Source organism: Saimiri boliviensis, chromosome 8, assembly GCF_048565385.1.
Source record: "Saimiri boliviensis isolate mSaiBol1 chromosome 8, mSaiBol1.pri, whole genome shotgun sequence".
Taxonomy (NCBI): Eukaryota; Metazoa; Chordata; class Mammalia; order Primates; family Cebidae; genus Saimiri; species Saimiri boliviensis.
Genome location: NC_133456.1, coordinates 9778375 through 9798091, shown reverse-complemented (window position 1 = coordinate 9798091; position 19717 = coordinate 9778375). Strand labels below are relative to the sequence as shown.

Sequence of the window (19717 nt, the reverse complement as noted above, 5' to 3'; positions counted from 1 at the left end):
GGAGGCAGGGTGTATTATGCTGCCCGCATGACCACTGGGACTGGGGGGAAATCCAGGGTTTGGACAGCCAAGCTGGAGTCAGGAACCTAGAGGGTGTGGGGAATGCATTTTAAGAATTAGCATTGGCTTGGTGCAGTGGCTTACGTCTGTAATCCCAGCACCTTGAGAGGCCAAGGCAAGTGGATCACCTGAGGTCAGGAGTTCAAGACCAGCCTGGCCAACAAGATGAAACCCTTTCTCTACTAAAAATACAAAAATTAGCTGGGTGTGGTGGCACACACCTGTAGTTCCAGATACTCAGGAGGCTGAGGCAGAAGGATTGCTTGAACCTGGTAGGCAGAGGTTGCGGTGAGCCAAGATCACGCCATTATATTCCTGGGCAACAAGAGTGAAACAATCTCTCTCTCTCTCTCTCTCTCTCTCTCTCTCTCTCTATATATATATATATATATATATATATATATGTATGTGTATATATATATGTATGTGTATATATATATATGTATGTGTGTATATATATATATATATATATACACACACACAAAAAAAAGATAGCCAGTGTGGTGGCAGGCACCTGAAATCCCAGCTACTCGGGAGACTGAGGCAGGAGAATCATTTGAACCCAGGAGGTGGAGTTTGCAGTGAGCTGAGAACAAGCCACTGTACTCCAGCCTGGGCAACAGAGTGAGGCACCGTATTAAAAAAACAAATAGCTAGGCCGGGCGCGGTGGCTCAAGCCTGTAATCCCAGCACTTTGGGAGGCCGAGGCGGGTGGATCACGAGGTCAATAGATCGAGACCATCCTGGTCAACATGGTGAAACCCCGTCTCTACTAAAAATACAAAAAATTAGCTGGGCATGGTGGCACGTGCCTGTAATCCCAGCTACTCAGGAGGCTGAGGCAGGAGAATTGCCTGAACCCAGGAGGCGGAGGTTGCGGTGAGCCGAGATCGCGCCATTGCACTCCAGCCTGGGTAACAAGAGCGAAACTCCGTCTCAAAAAAAAAAAAAAAAAAAAAAAGCTAAATAATTAGCCAGCATTGCTATGAGTTAAAGTCTATTCGCTCACATGAATAGCTAAATAATTAGTCAGCATTGTTATGAGTCAAAGTCTATTTGCTGCATGACAGAGTGAGACTGTATGAAAAAAATCCCTAAATAAAGAATTAGCCAGCATTGTTCTGAGTTAAAATCCACTTGCCCCCATGTTATGTGTGAGCAGCCAAGCCTTAACTTTCAGGAAAAGTGGGCCAGACCCCCTCCCCACAGCCTGCCTCCTTGGCCTAGAGATTGACGTCTGTCTCTCACCCTTCCCCAAGCTGACTCACCCCTGGAGCAGAGGGCAGACCTGGCTGGGAGTGCAAAGGGCAGCTCCTGCATAAGTGGGCAACTGCAGCTGTGGCCTGCAGGGGGCTGGTGGGACACCTGTGCCTGTTTAGCCTCCCTCTCCCGTGGCTGCAGAAGAGCCAGAGTTTCCTCACTGTCATCCAGGGTCGAAATTACATCCACTCACAGTGACATCATCACACCCACCCACCATCTCACACACACGATCATACCCACTGGTAGACTGCACACGCGGTGGCACACTCACACCATCACACGTGTTCTTGTCCATGCATTTATCCTCATTCCTGACACGGTGTCCGGGCTCGGCCCGGCCAGGGGCAAACCTTGCAGGAAGCGGAGCTGACAGCCTCCCGGAGCTCACAGCGTGGGGCGGACAGACATTGGCCAGTAACCAGTACAAGCGGAGCTAAGGCGTCAGGGAGGACCTCCCCGAGAGGCTGAGGCAAGCAAAGGGGGCCTGTTGGAGACTTGCCAGAGGAGGGCAGGGGGCAGCTCTGCATCGGAGAGCCTTGGGACGGCCTGCTCTCCTCCCGCCCTATCCGGAGGCTGAAGGAGGAGGCGCCCTCAGGGGGCGGGACCGTCCTGAGCTCGCAGGCCCGGGCAGGAGTGGCAGGCGTGTCGTGGGCCCTCACTGGCGGTCTTCGGTCTCCGCCCCGAGATCAGGGCCCGGCCACGTGGTGGGGCGGACCGGGGCGGTCCTGAGCCTTCGACCTCGCGGGACCGTGAGTCCAGTTCACAGTCTGGGGCTGTCGCTGAGGGACTAGCGTGAGTCCAGCGACAGGAGAGTAAGGTGGAGTCCCTGGGAAGGGATGGAGGGACTGGGACTCCGTGGCTTAAAAGCCGGGCAATTGAGAGGTGTTTTGGGTTTTTTGTTGTTGTTTGTTTTTTAGAAGGGCGTGGGGAGGACAAGTCTGGGTTCAAACCTGGCTCAGCTACTCTCTGAGCTGTCCTTGAACCTCTCTCAGCCTCTCAGCTTTCTCCTCTGTAAAGTGAGCATTCTGAGTACAAACTTCATGAGGCTCTTCTGGGCATTAAATAAGGAAATATGCTGGAAGCGGACAGCCCAGCGCCTGAAACAGAATGGGTGCTCCTTAACAGGGGCTCCAAGACACGGTATCCTCCTCCTGTGGGAGATCCGGGAGCTGCCGTGGGATGGGTTGTGTGCAGGAGTGCACCGGGTCCAGAGGCTGGGAGGGGTAGTTAGCCATTCTTTGCCCCCAGCTCACCACGCACAGCGCCATGACCAGCAAGGGTCCCGAGGAGGAGCACCCCTCCGTGACGCTCTTCCGCCAGTACCTGCGCATCCGCACCGTCCAGCCCAAGCCTGACTATGGTGAGAAGACGGTAGTTCTAGAGCCTGTGACGGGGCCTAAGGGATGGGGACTGTGCTCTAAACCAGCCTCCAAGCCCTGTCACCCCGCTGAGTCCCACTCTGCTGCCCCAAACAGCTCCCCCTCCAGCCATTCCCCAAGTCAGTGGACTGAGGCAGCCTCTCCAGGTAGTAGAGGAACTCTTTCCCCAGAGGCTCTGCTGCTATAAAGGTTACTCCTGGCAGCTGCTTGAAGAAAAACTTCACCTCACTCCCCAGGGTGGGAGGGGTGGGGGAAGCCTAGGGCAGCCACAGGGGAAGGAGAGGCCCTCCAGAAGCCTACTGGGGCTGGACAAAGGCTGCAGCCCTTAGGGAATCAAGCTTGGTAGCTAGGGCCTGGGAGATGGCTCCTGCCTGTTATCTCAGCACTTCGGGAGGTTGAGGCTGGCAGATTGCTTGGGCCCAGGAGTTCGAGACTGGCCTGGGCAACACGGCAAGACTCTGTCTCTACAGAAAAATACAAAAATTAGTCAGGAATGGTGGCCCACCTATAGCCCCAGCTTCGTGGGAGGTTGAGGTGGGATGATCGCTTGAACCTGGGAGTTCGAGGCTGCAGTGAGCCAAGATCATACCTCTTCACTCCAGCCTTGGTGACAGAGTGAGACCCCATCTCAAAAAAAAAAAAAAAGAAAGGAAAAGGAAGAAAAAAAAACCATGGTGGCTGGGAATTGTGTATATGGATCCAAATTCCTGCTCTGATTAATGAGCTCAGAGATGGTGGGTGAATCTCTTCATGTCTCTGTGCCATAGTTTACCATATTTAAGGAAGATAACACCTTCCTCCAACTCTGGACATCCCCCTGACCTTCCAGAAAGGGTCACTGACTAGCCAAAAATACCTTTTTTCTTGAGGATGGAAATGCAGGTGTCTCTGAGGGATATGGATTCTGTTGGGGAGGCAACAGTCCATTTCTGGGTTTGCTCCTCTCTGGGCTGCCTGGCCTAGTGGGAAGCCATGGGTAGGCAGATGCAGCCCCAAGACACTCTGCGCCTCCAGGAGCTGCGGTGGCCTTCCTTGAGGAGAGAGCCTGCCAGCTGGGCCTGAGCTGCCAGAAAGTGGAGGTGAGCCTGGGGCCCTAAGTGGGGAGGGGAGGTGGGCCTGGGCACTTCCTCACCCTGCTCGGACCACCCCCCCAACCCTCTCCAGGTGGCACCTGGCTATGTGGTGACCGTGCTGACCTGGCCAGGCACCAACCCTACACTCTCCTCCATCTTGCTCAACTCCCACACGGATGTGGTGCCTGTCTTCAAGGTGTGTAAGGGGCTGGGGAGGTGGGTAGTGCAGGCCTTGGGGACAGACATGATGCAGACCCCACGATCCAATCTCAGGGAGCCCATGGTCCTGGTTCTGGTCCTGGCACTAACTCTCAATGTCCTTATGACATTACATCACTCAAGCAGCCTTTGTCCAGCAACAGTTCTGTGCCAAAGCGGGGTGGGGATTGGGGGGTGGGAAACAGGAAACATCGATGGGGGATGGCAATCCAGCTGCCTTATTCAGCCCCCATCTTCCCCCCACCACTCCTTCTGTCACTCCAACCCTATGGTGGGCTCCTACGGCAGGGCCACCACTGACCAGAGGGGATCAATGACTAAATCTGGGTTTTGGGCCCCTCGTCCCATCCCTGCCCCCAGGAATATTGGAGTCACGACCCCTTTGAGGCCTTCAAGGATTCTGAGGGCTACATCTATGCCAGGGGCGCCCAGGACATGAAGTGCATCAGCATCCAGTGAGTGCCCTCCATTCCCACTCCCCCACAATGTCCCCACTGGTCCGATGGATTGACCCAGGACCTGGGGGGTGATTGGAGAAACTCAAGGCCAAGGGACACCTTCACCCCTTGGACAAGACTTACTTCCATGACCATTGCATGGATAGGGATATTGAGCCCAGAGAGGAGCAGGGACTTTCTGGAATCCCTACTAGGGTGTGGCAGGGTAGAGTCCAGGGCACAGGAATCCAGCCTGCTGGCCCTGCCTGCTGGGCCAGACTGAGCATCTCGTGGCTCTCCCCACACATGGCTTATGCCCCATCAGGTACCTGGAGGCTGTGAGGAGGCTGAAGGCGGAGGGCCACCAGCTCCCCAGAACCATCCACATGACCTTTGTGCCTGGTAGGAGTGGCTCAGATACCTTTGGGAAAGGGGATGGTGGGGTGGGGCAGCCTCCTCATCTCATGTCCCTGCTGCTTTTACAGATGAGGAGGTCGGGGGTCACCAAGGCATGGAGCTGTTCGTGCAGCGGCCAGAGTTCCAGGCCCTGAGGGCAGGCTTCGCCCTGGATGAGGGTAAGCAGGTTGGCAAGCCACTGAGCAGCCAGACAGGGGGTAGGAGGCTGCTAGTGGGGTCTGGGCCGCTCTACCCTCTGAACCCCCTCTCCCTCCTCAGGCCTGGCCAACCCCACTGATGCTTTCACTGTCTTTTATAGTGAGCGGAGTCCCTGGTGTAAGTATGAGCTTGGAGGGAGGGCTCACTCTGCAGGTGGGAGGCTAGGCCAGAAAGGGCATAGTCCTACGAAGGGTTGCACAGCAAGTTGAGACCCGAGAAGGCCTTGAATCCAGGCCGCGTCCTACCTGAGCTTCTCTGAGGGCAAGCCCTGACTGGGCAGAAACCAGCTCTATGCTATGGGCCCTGGGGGCAGACAGGGCCGGGCCAGAGGAGCCTGGAATGAGGGGGAGACCTGGACCCCTCCAGGGCTGACTGTGCCTCCAGCCCCTCTCGTGCTGAAGACACTCCCTTTCCCCTACACCTCCCCAGGGGTGCGGGTCACCAGCACTGGGAGGCCAGGCCATAGCTCGCGCTTCATCAAGGACACAGCAGCAGAGAAGCTGGTACGTGGCACCCCGGGAGGGAGTCTGGGAGTTCAGGAGGCTCTATCCTGAGGCCACTGTCCCATTTAACCTCATACTCTCGTAGCACAAGGTTGTGAGCTCCATCCTGGCATTCCGGGAGAAGGAACAGCAGAGGTAAGACAGCCTGGGAAGCAGTAGGGCTGGCTCTGGGAGGCGGTACTACGGAGGATAGAGTCTGAGCCACCTCCTTTTATCTGTTGCTGCCCCTACCCTACCCTGGCACCACAGGCTGCAGTCAAACCCCCACCTGAAAGAGGGAGCCGTGACCTCTGTGAACCTGACTAAGCTAGAGGGTGGCGTGGCCTATAACGTGGTACCTGCCACTATGAGCGCCAGCTTTGACTTCCGCGTGGCACCGGATGTGGACTTAAAGGTGCCACCTCCACCTGGGTTTGGAGGAGGGATCCTGGTCCTCAATCTTGTCCTAGAGGCCCCTGGAAAGCCTGAAGGATCAGCTCATCCTCCTTCTCTTAGGCTTTCGAGGAGCAGCTGCAGAGCTGGTGCCAGGCAGCTGGTGAGGGGGTCACCTTTGAGTTTGGTCAGGTATGAATGGATTTGGGTCATGTGATAGGGGAGTGTGAGGGCTGGGCGAGACCCAAGTGTGCAACAGTACAGTGTGTGCATATCTGGGGATTTATCTGTGACAGACATATTTTATTCCAACAAGCATTAGTTGTAGAGGCAACTGTGGACGCTGGGGAATGCTATGGGGAGTAAAATTAGGAGTGAAACAGGGAGACAGACATAAATCAAACATTTATGTGATACTACTTTTTTCTAAGAGTCTCACTCTGTCACCTAGGCTCCAGAGCTGTGGCTGGACTGGCCACCCAGATGTCTGGGTAGTTGAAGGGGTGGGAGTGGGGAGGTGTTCTGTGCCAGGCACAGCCTACTCTATGGAAAATAGGGCAAGATGCCCAGAACTATGTCCCGATCCTGCCATCCTTCCCATCCCCCAGAAGTGGACACAGCCCCAAGTGACACCTACTGATGACTCAAACCCCTGGTGGGCAGCTTTTAGCCGGGTCTGCAAGGACATGTGAGCATGCTGGCCAGCTCTCCTCACAGTCCAGCCCCCTACTCCTCTCCTTCCTGATGCCCCCTCCCTTCTCCCTCCTTCCCCCACCTCTCTCCCACCTTCCTTTGCCTCTTCAATTCTTCCCTTGTCCTCTTCCCTATCTCCCTCCCCATTTATCAGGCTCTTCCTCCTACAGGAACCTCACTCTGGAGCCTGAGATCTTCCCTGCTGCCACCGACAGCCGCTATCTCCGAGCGGTGAGCCACCTGCACATAGTGCCTGGGCAGTGAACTGGGCCTGTGTGCTGGCTTTCCCCTAACGGCTCCTCCTCACCCCTGCAGGTGGGGGTCCCAGCTCTAGGTTTCTCACCCATGAACCACACACCTGTGCTGCTGCACGACCATGATGAACGGCTCCATGAGGCCGTGTTCCTCCGGGGGGTGGACATATATACACGCCTGCTGCCTGCCCTTGCCAGTGTGCCTGCCCTGCCCGGTGAGAGCTGAGCCCTGGAATTCCTCAACCTCTGCCACTGGGGCTTCCATCCAACCAGTACCAATGACCCCCTCTTCCCCCTTCCAAATAATAAAGTCTGTGGACAGGGCTGTCTCTGAAGTACTAACAGCAACGACACTCACGGAGCAAGAATTTTCCTTTTCCCGGGGACATGTTATCTTCTCCATTTCACACATGAATAAACTGAGCCTGTAAGTCAGTTCATCTAGGGGTCCTTATCACCCTGGATGGGTGTGTGCAGAGGCCCAGAAACCAGGCTTCCATCTCAGCCTTGCTAGGCCCCCAGGCAGTACCAAGAGTAAACCATGGCCCCAAGAACAGAGCCTGTTCTAGCCGGATCTGCTGTGTCCTGTTAGGACCTCCCTGAGTATGGGGCAGGGGAATTAGGGATGGGGTGGGGTGGTTGCATTTTTAAAATTTCTGGCTGTAGCCAGAAGAGAAGTCCGAGCCTGGCTCTGGGCTGCAGGCTTAGTACTAACAGAAGTAACAATCACTCCTGCTCCCAGTTGACCAGGAGCCAGGACTTAAGTCTGCCTTACTTTTCATTGAACTCTCACAGCAATCTTGTGACGGATGCCAGGTCCTACTAGCGGTGTAGAAACAGGGTTCACTGGCCAGGCGCAGTGGCTCACAACCTGTAATCCTAACACTTTGGGAGGCTGAGGAGAGCGGATTGCCTGAGCTCAGGAGTTCAAGACCAACCTGGGCAACATGGCAAAACCATGTCTCTACTGAAAATACAAAAAAAAAAAAAAAGAAAAAGAAAAATTAGCTGGGCATGGTGGCATGTGCACGTGCCTGTAGTCCCAGCTACTCTGGAGGCTAATTTAGAAGAATCACTTGAACCCAGGGAGTGGAGGTTGCAGTGAGCCAAGATCGTGCCACTGCACTCCAGCCTCGGTGACAAAACAAGACTGTCTCAAAAAAAAAAAAAAAAGCAGGTTCTACTAATATAGTTTGCCCTAGTCTAGAGCTTGAGCTTGGAGGTGAAGGAGTTGAGACTCAAGAACTGGGGGCTTGTGCTTCCTGAGCACAAGGCAAGTTCCACGTACAAGCTGGAGGCTGAGAGCAGCAGCTGACTGTGACCTTAAGTCTAGCTGAAGCCCTGACCTGGCCGCCCCCTCAGACTGCAACTCTGTAAAGGGATCAATAGTTTTTCATGGCTTTCACACCCCATGTCCACGACACCAGCAAAGACTTCACTTGGAAGTCAACCAGCCTGGTGGCCTGTCTGGGCCAAACCACCTTCAGAATACAAAACCTGCTCCTGCTCCATTTGGATCCCCACCTCCACCTGACACGCCTTGGGAAGGGGCAGTTGGCCACCCAGAGACTGCCAGGATTACAGTCAAGAGCTAGCGAGCCTCAGCCCTAGTTGGACAACTGAAACTTCCTAGGGCTCTGCTACCCCCAACCCCTTCCTAGCTGCATGATCTTCAGTATTCCGCTCCCACGTCCGCCACCCCGTGAAACAAAGATAAACATCGTTATCTACTTCAGAAGTAGAGGATCACATGCCATGGGCTGCACCTGCTGCTCCAGCACAACAGCACCCCTTTCTGAGTTTCCACAAGTGTCCAAGGTTGGACCAAGGCTGGTCTTGAGGATTAAGTACGGCCAGGAACAGTGCTCCACCTGGTGCCTTCTACAGGAAGCCTCCACAAATGCTCACTACTACTTTACTACTCACTTCAGTCTGCTGAGGATAAAGATCTGCATGTGAAGCAGCTGGCCCAGGGGCACAGCAGGATCAGAAACAGTCATGGGAGTAAGGCAATGCCACCACCCCCTGCCTTCCTGGGTCCCTAGCTGTTGGGGGACTAACACAACCCAGAGCAGTGGATGCTGACTGGGTGCACTGAAAGAGCTTCAGTCTGGGACACCTCAGACCAGGGTGCAGAGCTGCTCAGTGGAGCCTGTTCCCCTCCCTTGGAGTATGCTTCGAGACCTCATGAGGATGTTTAAGATTTCTCCCTTTGCTCGACAGCTTACCCAGTTCAACAAGCTATATGCCCAAACTTCCCACGAGCCCCCAACCATTTCTCATTCATTAGGGCCGCTCTTTCACTTGAGGGCCCCATCTCCTGACTCCCACCCATACCCTCTCCACAGAAAGCCAATGTCTTCTCTCACACCAACAGATGGAGCAACCAACCCCGCCCCAGGATCATAGACAGAGGCTAACAAATCCTCCCTCAGGTTTATTTGTACAAATAGCACAGGAGGACCCCAGCCCCATGCAGATGGCAGCCCCGGGGGGTCGCACCAGTCCTTCTGTCCTCACATTGGCAGAGAGATCTACTCTGAAGCCTTTGTAGGGGCCTGGGCACCTTTGGGAGCCTGAGCTGGAACTGAAGCTGGAGGTGCAGCCTGGGCCTTGTTTTGATCCTTGGCCTTGGCCTTGGCCTTTGGCCGGCAGAGCCTGAGCCCCTTGGCAATGCGAGCACGAGCACGCTTCCCAAGCTTGGGGTGGGCAATGTAAGCAAGTCGATCGAGCTTTCGGCTGACACCCCCCTTTGGGATCTTGGGCTTAACCTCCTTGGGCTTTACGAGGGCCGTGATGGCCTCGGCACGTGCGCTCATGGCCTTGGCGTTGTTGGCCTGCATCTTCTTTAGGCCCTTCTTGTTGTGCTTCTTGGCAAAGCGCATGTTCCTCAGGAACTTGGGGTCCACCTGAAAAGCAGGAAAGGTACAGGTGGCAGCATGTGGGTCCGCAAGTCTTTCCCTGGTGCCCCTCTCCACAGGGGTACCCAGCATCAAGTCAACCTCAAATGTGGCAATACCCAACCTCTTGAAACTATTTCCAGAGAAGGTGGACCACCATCCCAAGGAGCCAATACTCCACCTGGCTAATGCTGTGCAGACCTCAGAACAAAAAAAAGAAAGCTGCTTTGCCGCCCTGTCTGCCAACGTTTCAGGACTTCAACTTCCTACAGCAGGGTTCAACCAAGCTGTTTTTTCTGACATCCCCTCATGGACACCCCTCCCTTCTATAGAAGGTGTCAATTAAATACCAAGTCTGGTCCAACAGACTCATAGCCGAGGCAGAGTATGGGGAAACTGAGGCTCAGAGTTTGTAATTCACTCCACAGAATGGAGGGCAAAAGTAAAGGGAACAGACTGGGGACAGGCTCAGTTCCCCCTAGACCCTCCATCATTCTCAGTGAATCTTTAGAACCCCCTGACACAAGAAGAGAAGCTGACCCCAAGTCCAGCACTGGGTCAGATCAAGGTCATAAGGCTGGTCAGTGTGGGTACGGAAAGATCACAAGGTGTCCTGCACACACTGAGACAAGGCCACTCTGCACCTTACTCTAAGTGCCACTGCTGAGTGAGGGAGATGGCCAAAACAAACTGCCCTCAAGAGACAGGTTATGCCCTGACCAGAGAGTCACACTTCAGGCTGGGGAAGACCAAGGAAAGCTTTATTATGGGGCTAGTAGGGTAGAAAAAGCAATTGCAGGCTCTGAATGGGCCAGTTAAGCTCTGCTCAGGCAGAAGCTGAGCTAGAGAAAAACTACATGAAAGAAAGGCCTTGACTGTGCACCTGAAATCAAAGATTCGGTCCATACTCACCCCCTTAAGAGATTCGTATCTTTGTGATCGGGGTTTCTTGATACCATTTCTGTGCCATTTTCGGGCTGCAGGAGGGAAAGGGAATTAAGCCACAAAGAACTTCGGTCTAATGAAACCACCTAACATGACAGCTGGCAAGGCTGGGAGAACCAAGGCTTCCTACAGCAGCTTCGCTTGAGGTATGGGAAACCCTTACCACTGAATGCAAAACACTGTGTATCTCAAGTGGATCTCTAAACCTATTACCCTAAAGGTATTACTGGGTGAAATTAGCCTCAGGCCCACAATAAAAACGTGCCCCTTCATCCATGCCCGTTTCCCTGAACCAGCCCTTACCAGGGTCTGGGATGTGGGCAGGGCCCGAAAAACTTACACTGGTTGTGTGTGGTGTGGTTCTTGGACTTGGCCATGTCTGCACCTGGAAGACAAGAGTGGAGATCAGGGCGAGGGGCTCGCCAGGCTGGGCCACCTCTGCCCCCCGATCTGGTGGAACGCGGAGAAGCCAGAATGAATCTGCAGACAGACGCTTTGGATCTGCAGCCTCCACCAGTCTCGACTCGCTCTGCACGACCCGACGCCAGTTCTCGCCTCCCAAACCCAGGTAATGATGCCCTGAAATCAAGCCCCTACCCCCAGAAGGCTGCGCTCCCCAATAAAGTGGCTTTCCCTGCCAGCCTCCTCTTTAGGACCTAGAAACACCATTGCCACCCCGCAACTTTCGCTCCCCACAGACACACAGCTGGTCACCCGTCCTCTCCGCCGCCTGCGCCCCGCCGCCGCCCGTAAGCCGCGGATGGCATCGGATACCGCGCGGCCAACACTCACCTAAGACGCGCTTCCCGAAGCGCCTAAGACCGGAAGAGAAAGCCGCCGCAGTGCAGCACGGGAAATAGATCAACAGCGCCGGAAAGTACTACTGGAAATGCTTCCCCTGGCTCCGGGAAAAAGGGTTCCGAGTCCGGAAGAACGGAAGCCAGACGGGGAGGCGGTGCTACGAGCTTGGCCCCGCCCCCCGTAGGCTGTTTCCTCGCCTGTTTCTCCAGGACAGGGCTTTTTTTTTTTTTTTTTTTTTTTTGAGACGGAGTTTCTCTCTAGTTATCCAGGCTGGAGTGCAATGGCGCGATCTCGGCTCACCGCAACCTCCGCCTCCTGGGTTCAGGCAATTCTCCTGCCTCAGCCTCCAGAGTAGCTGGGATTACAGGCACGCGCCACCATGCCCAGCTAATTTTTGTATTTTTAGTAGAAACGGGGTTTCACCATGTTGACCAGAATGGTCTCGATCTCTTGACCTCGTGATCCACCCGCCTCGGCCTCCCAAAGCGCTGGGATTACAGGCGTGAGCCACCGCGCCCGGCCTCAGGACAGGGCTCTTAAGTCTATTCAGGATCCTGAAAGCGAAAGGAGTCCTTGAGGGATAGATGTTGGGCAAGGAGGTCTGTGATCTTCTTTCATTTTTTATTTTTGAGAGAGAGTCTCACTCTGTCGCCCAGGCTGGAATGCAATGGCGCGATCTCTGCTCACCGCAACCTCCGCCTCCTGGGTTCAAGGGATTCTCCTGCCTCAGCCTCCCAAGTAGCTGGGATTACAGGCGTGAGCCACCACTCCCAGCTAATTTTTTGTATTTTTAGTATTGACGGGGTTTCACCATGTTGGCCATGCTGGTCTCGAACTCCCGACCTCAGGTGATCTGCCCGCCTCGGCCTCCCAAAGTGCTGGGATTACAGGCGTGAGCCATTGCACCCGGCCAAGAGATCTGTGTTCTTAAAAAGCACCCGACCAGGAGATCTACCCGAGCTGGTTGGGCGCGGTAGCTCACCACCACACCCAGCTAATTTTTCTGTATTTTAGTAAAGACGGGTTTTCACCATATTGGCCAGGATGGTCTCGATCTCCTGACATCGTCATCCGCCCGCCTTAGCCTCCCAAAGTGCTGGGATTACAGGCGTGAGCCACCGTACCTGGCCATGGTTTGCTTTTTTAATAGAATTTTCCCAGATTCTGATTACATTGTTTACTTACAGGTGTATGTGTCCATTATCACAGGAGCCCTGAGTTTGGGACTGTTTTCATCACCTTCATTCTCCCACTGCCTAACTTAGCACGATCTGGATAGAGAAAGAGCTTAATAAACACATGCCCAGGGAATATTCCTTGCAAGCCATTTCATGGAGTGACAGATACATACTGCAGAAGTTTGGGGAGTGAAGGGGAAAGGAGGTTGTGGAGGCAAGACACGTGGATGACTCCTTACCGAAGCATTCCTAAGAAAGGGGAGAGAGATATCTGGCAGGTGTGAGCTGGGAGAATGAAAAGTAGGCTCATACACTGATGGATGACCTTGTGCCAAGAAAGAAATAGCTGAGGCCTGCGGAAAGTGTCTCTGCAGGAGCAAAGTCCTTGTGGGGTGCTGAGCACAGGTGGAGAAACTGGTGGGCAGAGACACAGACTACAGGAGGGGGGGGGTGGTTCGATGCCTGACAGTGAGCCAGGGCCTCAGCTCAGGAAATGGAAGAGGTGGCTGTGGAGGTTGGGACAGGGAGGAGGTCTGACTGCCACACTCTTTAGAAAGAGAAACCAGCAGGGTAGAGGCTGACAGCGAGGGCTGTGATGACTTTGTTTATTTTTATTTATTTATTTATTTATTTTTTGAGATGGAGTTTCGCTCTTGTCACCCACGCTGGAGTGCAATGTCGTGAGCTTGGCTCACTCCAACCTCCGCCTCCCAGGCTCAAGCAATTCTCCTGCTTCAGCCTCCCGAGTAGCTGGGATTATAGCCACCTGCCATCACACCTGGGGCCAATTTTTGTATTTTTAGTAGAGATGAGGTTTCTCCATGTTGGCCAGGCTGATTCTGAACTCATGACCTCAGGTGATCCACCTGCCTCGGCCTCTCAAAGTGCTGGGATTACAGGCGTGGGCCACCACGCCCAGCCTGTGATGACTTTGAAAGAACCAGGCTGCTCTGCTATGTGGCCTTCCAGCTAGGTAGCAGCTCCCACATCTCCTAAGAAGTGAGTAGTGACTTGGTTTAGCTAGACCATTATGACAGTGGCAGAAAAAGCAGTGAGCAGAAAGCCATGGTTTGATGGGTAGGCAGATTCAGAGATGGACCATGGCCATGCAGTACCATTGGGGCTGTTAGGATTGGCCCAGAGGGAAATCCCAGCTGTTAGGCAAGGCGGAAGCAGTGACAAGAATGAGGAACTTTGACTGTGACCTGAGGGGACCTGTCCAGGAGCCAAAGAGGGCTCTGACTTGGAGCCATTGACCTGTCATGCTTTTTTTTTCTTTATTTCTTTCTTTTTTTCTTTTCTTTTCTTTTCTTTTCTTTTTTTTTTTTTTTTTTTGAGATGAAGTCTCACTCTTGTCACCCAGGCTGGGTGCAATGGCACAATCTCAACTCACTGCAACCTTCGCCTCCCAGGTTCAAGCGATTCTCCTGCCTCAGCCTCCCAAGTAGCTGGTATTACAGCCACCCACCATCATGCCCAGCTAATTTTTAGTGGAGAATGGGATTTCACTGTATTGGTCAGGCTGGTCTCGAACTCCTGATCTCCACTGATCCACCTGCCTCAGCCTCCCAAAGTGCTGGAATTACAGGCATGAGCCACCGCACCCAGCCCCTGTCATGCTTTTCAAAGTGGGATGGATGGTAGGGCCAGCCATGTCTACAAAGATAGTATTCTTTCTAGGGATAGTTTTCTTTATTTCTCCCTTCCTTCCTCTCTTTGTTCTTCCCTCCCTTCTTTCTTTTCTTCCTCTCTCCCTTCTTTCCTTCTTTTTTTCTTTCCTTTCTTCCTCCCTCCTTTTTCACTCCTTCTCTATCTTCACAAACGGAAGCTTATGCTATATGAATTCTTCGGTAACCTATACATATTTTGAAACATTATTTTGAGAAGAGGTCAATAAATATTACCAAATGTCAAAGGAGTCTCTGGCACAAGCATACAAAAAGACAGAGAACTTAACCTTTCCTCTAGGGCTGACACGCTGCCACTCTCCATGAGCGAGTGGTTCTTGCCCCATCTCAAATCTACATGGAGGTTGGGGTCTACTTGCCACCTCCATGGAGTAGCCTTGGGCAGAGCCACTGGCTGGACTCAGCAGAGCCTCAGCCAGGTCTCTCTCAAATGCCTTGGGCACAAGGCAGAGAAAGATTTGAGCGTGGGTGACAAGATAGGGCTGGATGGGGCTGGATGTGATCAGCCCAACCCATGTGGCCTGCAAGGGTCTTGCCTTGTCCAGACCCATTACCCAGTTCAAAGCCCAAGTAGGATCCCATGGTGTCTCCTCAGCAAAGTGATGGGGTTGAAGACGCCTGGAGTTGTGTTTGCGGTTCCTGTCACAGTCCCAGGAGTATGTGGAGACCTGATACATGTTTGAGGAGTTAAATGTCCACATTTCACAAATCTAGGAAGATGACAGAATCAGGGGCAAGAAGCCGGTTGGCTTGGAGGGATTTCTCGGAGATAAAAATCAGCTGTTGGCTAGGCTCCGTGGCTCATGCCTGTAATCCCAATACTTTGGGAGGCCGAGGCGGATGGATCACAAGGTCAGGAGTTCAACACCAGCCTAGCCAAGATGGTGAAACCCTGTCTCTACTAAAAATACAAAAAAAATTAGCTGGGCGTGGTGGCAGGTGCCTGTAATCCCAGCTACTCAGGAGACTGAGGCAGAGAATTGCTTGAACCTATGAGGCGGAGGTTGCAGTGAGCTGAGATCGTGCCATTGCACCCAGCCTGGGTGACAAGAGCGAGACTTCGTCTCAAAAAAAAAAAAAGTCAGCTCTTCTCCTGGGACCCAGAGCCTTGCTTGCCAAGCCTCAGTTCCCAGCATAACATGGGGATAAAAATAGTAATTACCTCTTGGGGCTAAACTGGATAATTTGCATAAAGCACAGAACACTATGTTAAGTACACAGTAGGTGTTCAATCATTGTTAGTCCCATCCATGCATCTTCCCCACAAGGCCTGAGGGGAGGGAGACAGGGTTTGGGGAAAGAAAGTCAGTGGCAAGGTGGATGCTAGAAATAAGGACAAGATCCAAGAACAAGAGAAAGCCAGGCTGGAGGAAACCGGCAGTCCCCAGGGGCGCTAGATCCCATCGGCCTCTGAGTTCCAGAACAACAGGGGCTCCCAGTGTTTTCAGGTAAGAGAGACTGTGAAGTTTATCAGAACCAGGGTGTTTTTTCTGCAAGACAGAAGTGCAGAGGGGAGGTGGGCTTTGGGACTTTGGATCTGCTTAGAACTTTCTGAGTGAGGGGCTACCTAATTCTGTGTGTCCTTAAAAGACAGAGCTATGACTGAAGGAAGCAAATGCCAGCTCCATGGATAAAGGGCATTTCTGCAATCAGAATTCCCGCTAAACCATGGGTTGCTCCCAGAGGTGGCAAGCTTCCTGATACAAAGGGTGTGCCAGCAGCCACAGAATGACCTGGGGTTGGGAGTTTAAAAATAGGATGGAGGGGGCCAGGTGTGGTGGCTCACATCTGTAATCCCAGCACTCTCGGAGGCTGAGGTGGGTGGATCACCTGAGGTCAGGAGTTCGAGACCAGCCTGGCCAACATGGTGAAACCCCATCTCTACTAAAAATACAAAAATTAAATGGGCATGGTGGCATGTGCCTGTAATGCCAGCTACCTGGGAGGCTGAGGCAGGAGAATCACTTGAACCCAGGAGGCGGAGGTTGCAGTGAGCTGAGATCGCATCATTGCACTTCAGCCTGGGCAACAAGAGTAAAACTCTGTTTCCTCCCCCTCCCAAAAAAAGGGAGGGAGGCTTGGAAAATAGAGCTCTTAAGTTCACTCCCTCCCAGGAGTCTGGGATTCAAAGCTCCTGGTAGAAGGAAAGGGCGGTGGACCACACGCAACGCCAGGCTGGTGCTCAGTATCTGTCAGAAGAGAGTTCGGCTCCAGCAGAAGCTGGGAGGTGAGGCCCATTCCTCAGGTTACCGCGAACGCCGCCCCCAGCGCCAGGCCTGATTTCCCTGTGGGGGCGCACCTGGCCCATCTAGCCCAGAAGTGAGCCTATCATCCGCAAGGGGGCAGAGTGGGACCACCGAGGGAATCTGGTGCTGCAGGTAGGCTGGAGACAGGCACCCGCCCCCCTCCCGCGAAGGCTCTTGCAGCCTCCCAGGCCTTTCACAGCTGCGCTTCTCAGCACCCCCCACTGCCCCGCCTCTAGATTCAGTCCCTGTCCATCAATTTTGAACAGGTTCTCTAAGCTGGATCAGGTCTCCCTTGCCTCCAAGTTCCTGGTGGTGGTGGTGGCGAAGTGTCTTCACGTTCAAGGCAGAGGAAGTAGAGCGCGTGGACATCCCTGGGCACAGCCCCTCCTGGCCCACTTTGCAGTTACCCAAGGGCGATGCCTCTTGCGGGTTAAAGGAACAGGCTTTGGCATCAGACAGACTTGGTTTTTGATTCTGACTGGCGCTCGCCAGCAGAGTGGCTTCACCTCTCTGAGCCTCAGCCTTCTGCCACAGTGGAGGCGAGCAGCGCCAGGGCTGAGCAGGCAGGATGCCTCCTGGAGCCTCGCTGTGCATTCGGGAGGCCCTCGGGTTTGACCGTGAGACCACACAGCAGCCTTTGGAGGGGATGGGGTTTTCATCACCCCACTTCACAGATGGGGAGATGGAGTCCTTGGGCATGACTGGCTAGAGGCCCTACAGCCAAATGGAGAGCTACTGCCTTCCAGGCATCCACCAGAATCTGGGGGAGCATGGGGTGCTTTGCACCGAGTGAGGCCACGGAGGAGGCTTTGTGACAGTGACTGCCATGTGATGGGAGAAGCCCAGGGCCTCTATGGCCAGTGGATGCCCAGAGTGAGGAAATCCTCTGTGGCAGCCCCTGCCTCTGCTCAGACACTCAGCCCCATCCAGAGCAGGCCTAGAAAGGAGGTGGTGGTGTCCGTGGGTGGAGGGCAGGCTGCTACCTGATCAGGCCGGGGCTAGGGTCGGCTGGCCTCAGGCAGCCAGGGGCTGGCTTGGTATGAATGGAAGAGAAGCCCAGCAGCACCAAAAACGGACCTGCCAGGAAGGGTGGGAAGGAAGGGACAAGGTGGGTGGCTGACATGAGGGTGCTGGACAGGGCTGGAGGGAAGCGGCGCGTACCTCTTCCCACTCCTGTTCCCAGCCACAAAAGGAAGCTAAGGAGACTCCCTTTTAACAAAGAGCATCTGAAAAGGAAGAATGAAGCTGAGGGTTGGGAGGGACACCCCTCTCCATTCCCTCCCCAGCAGCCTCCAATGGCCCCAGCAATGTCGTTGCCTTAGCAACCGCAGCCCCCTTCCAACTCCCTTTCTCCGTTAACCCCGTCCTGCCTGGATGCCCCTCTCTTCTGTACCCTCCCTCCTTCCCTCCCTTCCCAGCTCAGACTAAAGAGAGGCTGGGCGGGTGGGGGAGAGAGGACTTCTTTGCTCACCAAGCAGTCCTGGGGTTAATGCCCTGGCTGCATCCCAGGATCACCCCTTCCTAGGGATCAGATGGAGGACTCTTTAAGAGGGAGAGAGGACAGGATGAAATGACCTTTGAAAGAATTATTCTGAATGAGCAAGGGGGCTATCTTCTCCCAAAGATTTCAAGCCCCAGCTCTCCCAGTCCCTACGCCCTCCCAGGAGACAGAGGCTGTGACCCAGGAGCCCCTGGCAGAGTTCAGAAAGCCAGCACTGGAGCAAGGGGGTTGAAGGTCATCTAGTTCCCGTCTCTAAGCCTATGGTTGGGGAAACTGAGGCCTGGGAGGAGAAGGAATTTGCTCAAGGCACACAGTGATATGTGAGAGTCAGGAAGGGAACCAGAGAGGCCTGAGCCGGGGTTGGGGTGGAGGGTGCGTTTGCTACTGTTGGTCTGAGGAGTGGATAGGTATGGAGGGCCACAGAAGGCCCACGCCCCATGAGAAGGCAGCTGCTGGCACTTCCGTCACAGGTCCAGAGAAAACCCCTGGCTGCCCTTACCCACTTCTGTTCCCTGAGAGGTGCTGGCCTCCTCACGGTCCCTGTTCCTGGGTTTCCACTAGTGCTTCAATAACCCCCTCCCAGGCCCCAGGACAACATAGGCTAAGGAGGAAGAATCAGGCCTGGCCTGTTTAGGAAGGCACATGGGACTCCAGCAAGAGCAGAGAGGAGCTAGGAGTCTGCGGGGGCTGGGGATCCTAAAGGCCCCATCGAGTGTCCCCTGAGCAAGAAGGGCTTGTGGCTGCAGGCAGTGGGTTCCAGTGGGTTCCAGCCCAAGGGCAGGCCTTTCCTGGCTATGTCCCTGGCAAGTCACTCACCTTCCCAGGGGCTGCTAAATGGCCCACTCCCACCCCCACATGAATGATTTCGGCCACATGGCTACAGGGGATTCTCATGAGGCAGCAGACGCAGAGCTGCGGACAGGTCCTGTGAGGGGTCCCCAGCCCCAAACCTCTTGAATCTGCTGTGCCGGGGCCACCACCATGATCACTGGGAGCATCTATGGTGTGCAGAGCCGGGGAGGTTGGGAGGGGAAGAAGCTGTGGGCACAGCACACCCAGATGTAGACCAGAGAGGGGTCCATTCAAGCCAGGCGAGGGGGCCCTGCAAAGCCTCTGGAGGTTGGAGGAGCACCCTGGGAGCCTTCCTGGAAGATGAGGCAGGCCCTGGGCCATCAGGCAGAGATGGGGAGAACACAGTGGGCTGGAGAGGGTGAAGGTTGGCATTTGCTCCTATAGCTCTCCCAGCTGATCCAGGCCTCCCTGAGCGTCACTGCGCCCGAGGCCCCCAAGGCCTGGCCTGAGGAGGATGTCCTCGCCTTTCCTGCACACAGCCCCAAGTCCAGTGCACGGACAGGGAAAGCGGCCTGCTGCTGGGGTTGGAGTCAGGAGCTTTGCCTGTACTGTGGCTGGTTCTCGCCACACCCTCAGAGTGGCTTCCCACATTGCAGAGGAGGAAACTAAGGCTCAGAAAAGTAAAGTTACTTGCTGGTGGTCACTCAGCCTTTTCTCCCCTGTCAAAGCCACTCCTGGAAAGTCTCCTGGGCATGGACACTGCCTGATACTCTCACATCGATGACCACTTGGGTAAAG

General features: G+C 54.4%; 2 protein-coding genes across 4 annotated transcripts; one reads left to right on the top strand and one right to left on the bottom strand.

Annotated features, from left to right (window-relative positions):
* Positions 1-1009: 1009 nt before the first annotated feature.
* Positions 1010-7221, top strand: ACY1 (aminoacylase 1). 3 transcript variants are annotated; one of them, XM_010347069.3, is made up of 15 exons: positions 1011-2135; positions 2572-2683; positions 3717-3781; positions 3867-3971; positions 4355-4449; positions 4757-4833; positions 4917-5006; positions 5107-5163; positions 5476-5549; positions 5635-5684; positions 5799-5943; positions 6045-6113; positions 6530-6609; positions 6785-6845; positions 6930-7221. In XM_010347069.3, the coding sequence occupies exons 2-15, from the start codon at positions 2590-2592 to the stop codon at positions 7092-7094; spliced, it is 1227 nt and encodes a 408-aa protein (XP_010345371.1). In that variant the 5' UTR covers positions 1011-2135; positions 2572-2589; the 3' UTR covers positions 7095-7221. The 3 variants fall into 3 exon arrangements, with proteins under 3 accessions (XP_039333167.1, XP_010345371.1, XP_003936643.1); XM_003936594.4 differs by having other exon boundaries at positions 1012-2140; XM_039477233.2 differs by lacking the exon at positions 6530-6609 and having other exon boundaries at positions 1010-2140; positions 6930-7017.
* Positions 7222-9285: 2064 nt separating this feature from the next.
* RPL29 (ribosomal protein L29) lies at positions 9286-11592 on the bottom strand. Its single transcript, XM_010347068.3, has 4 exons — positions 11506-11592; positions 11054-11098; positions 10681-10745; positions 9286-9777 (listed from the first exon to the last, which is right to left on the bottom strand). Exons 2-4 carry the CDS (start codon positions 11088-11090, stop codon positions 9403-9405), a joined length of 477 nt encoding a protein of 158 aa, XP_010345370.1. The 5' UTR covers positions 11091-11098; positions 11506-11592; the 3' UTR covers positions 9286-9402.
* Between the last annotated feature and the right edge of the window lie 8125 nt (positions 11593-19717).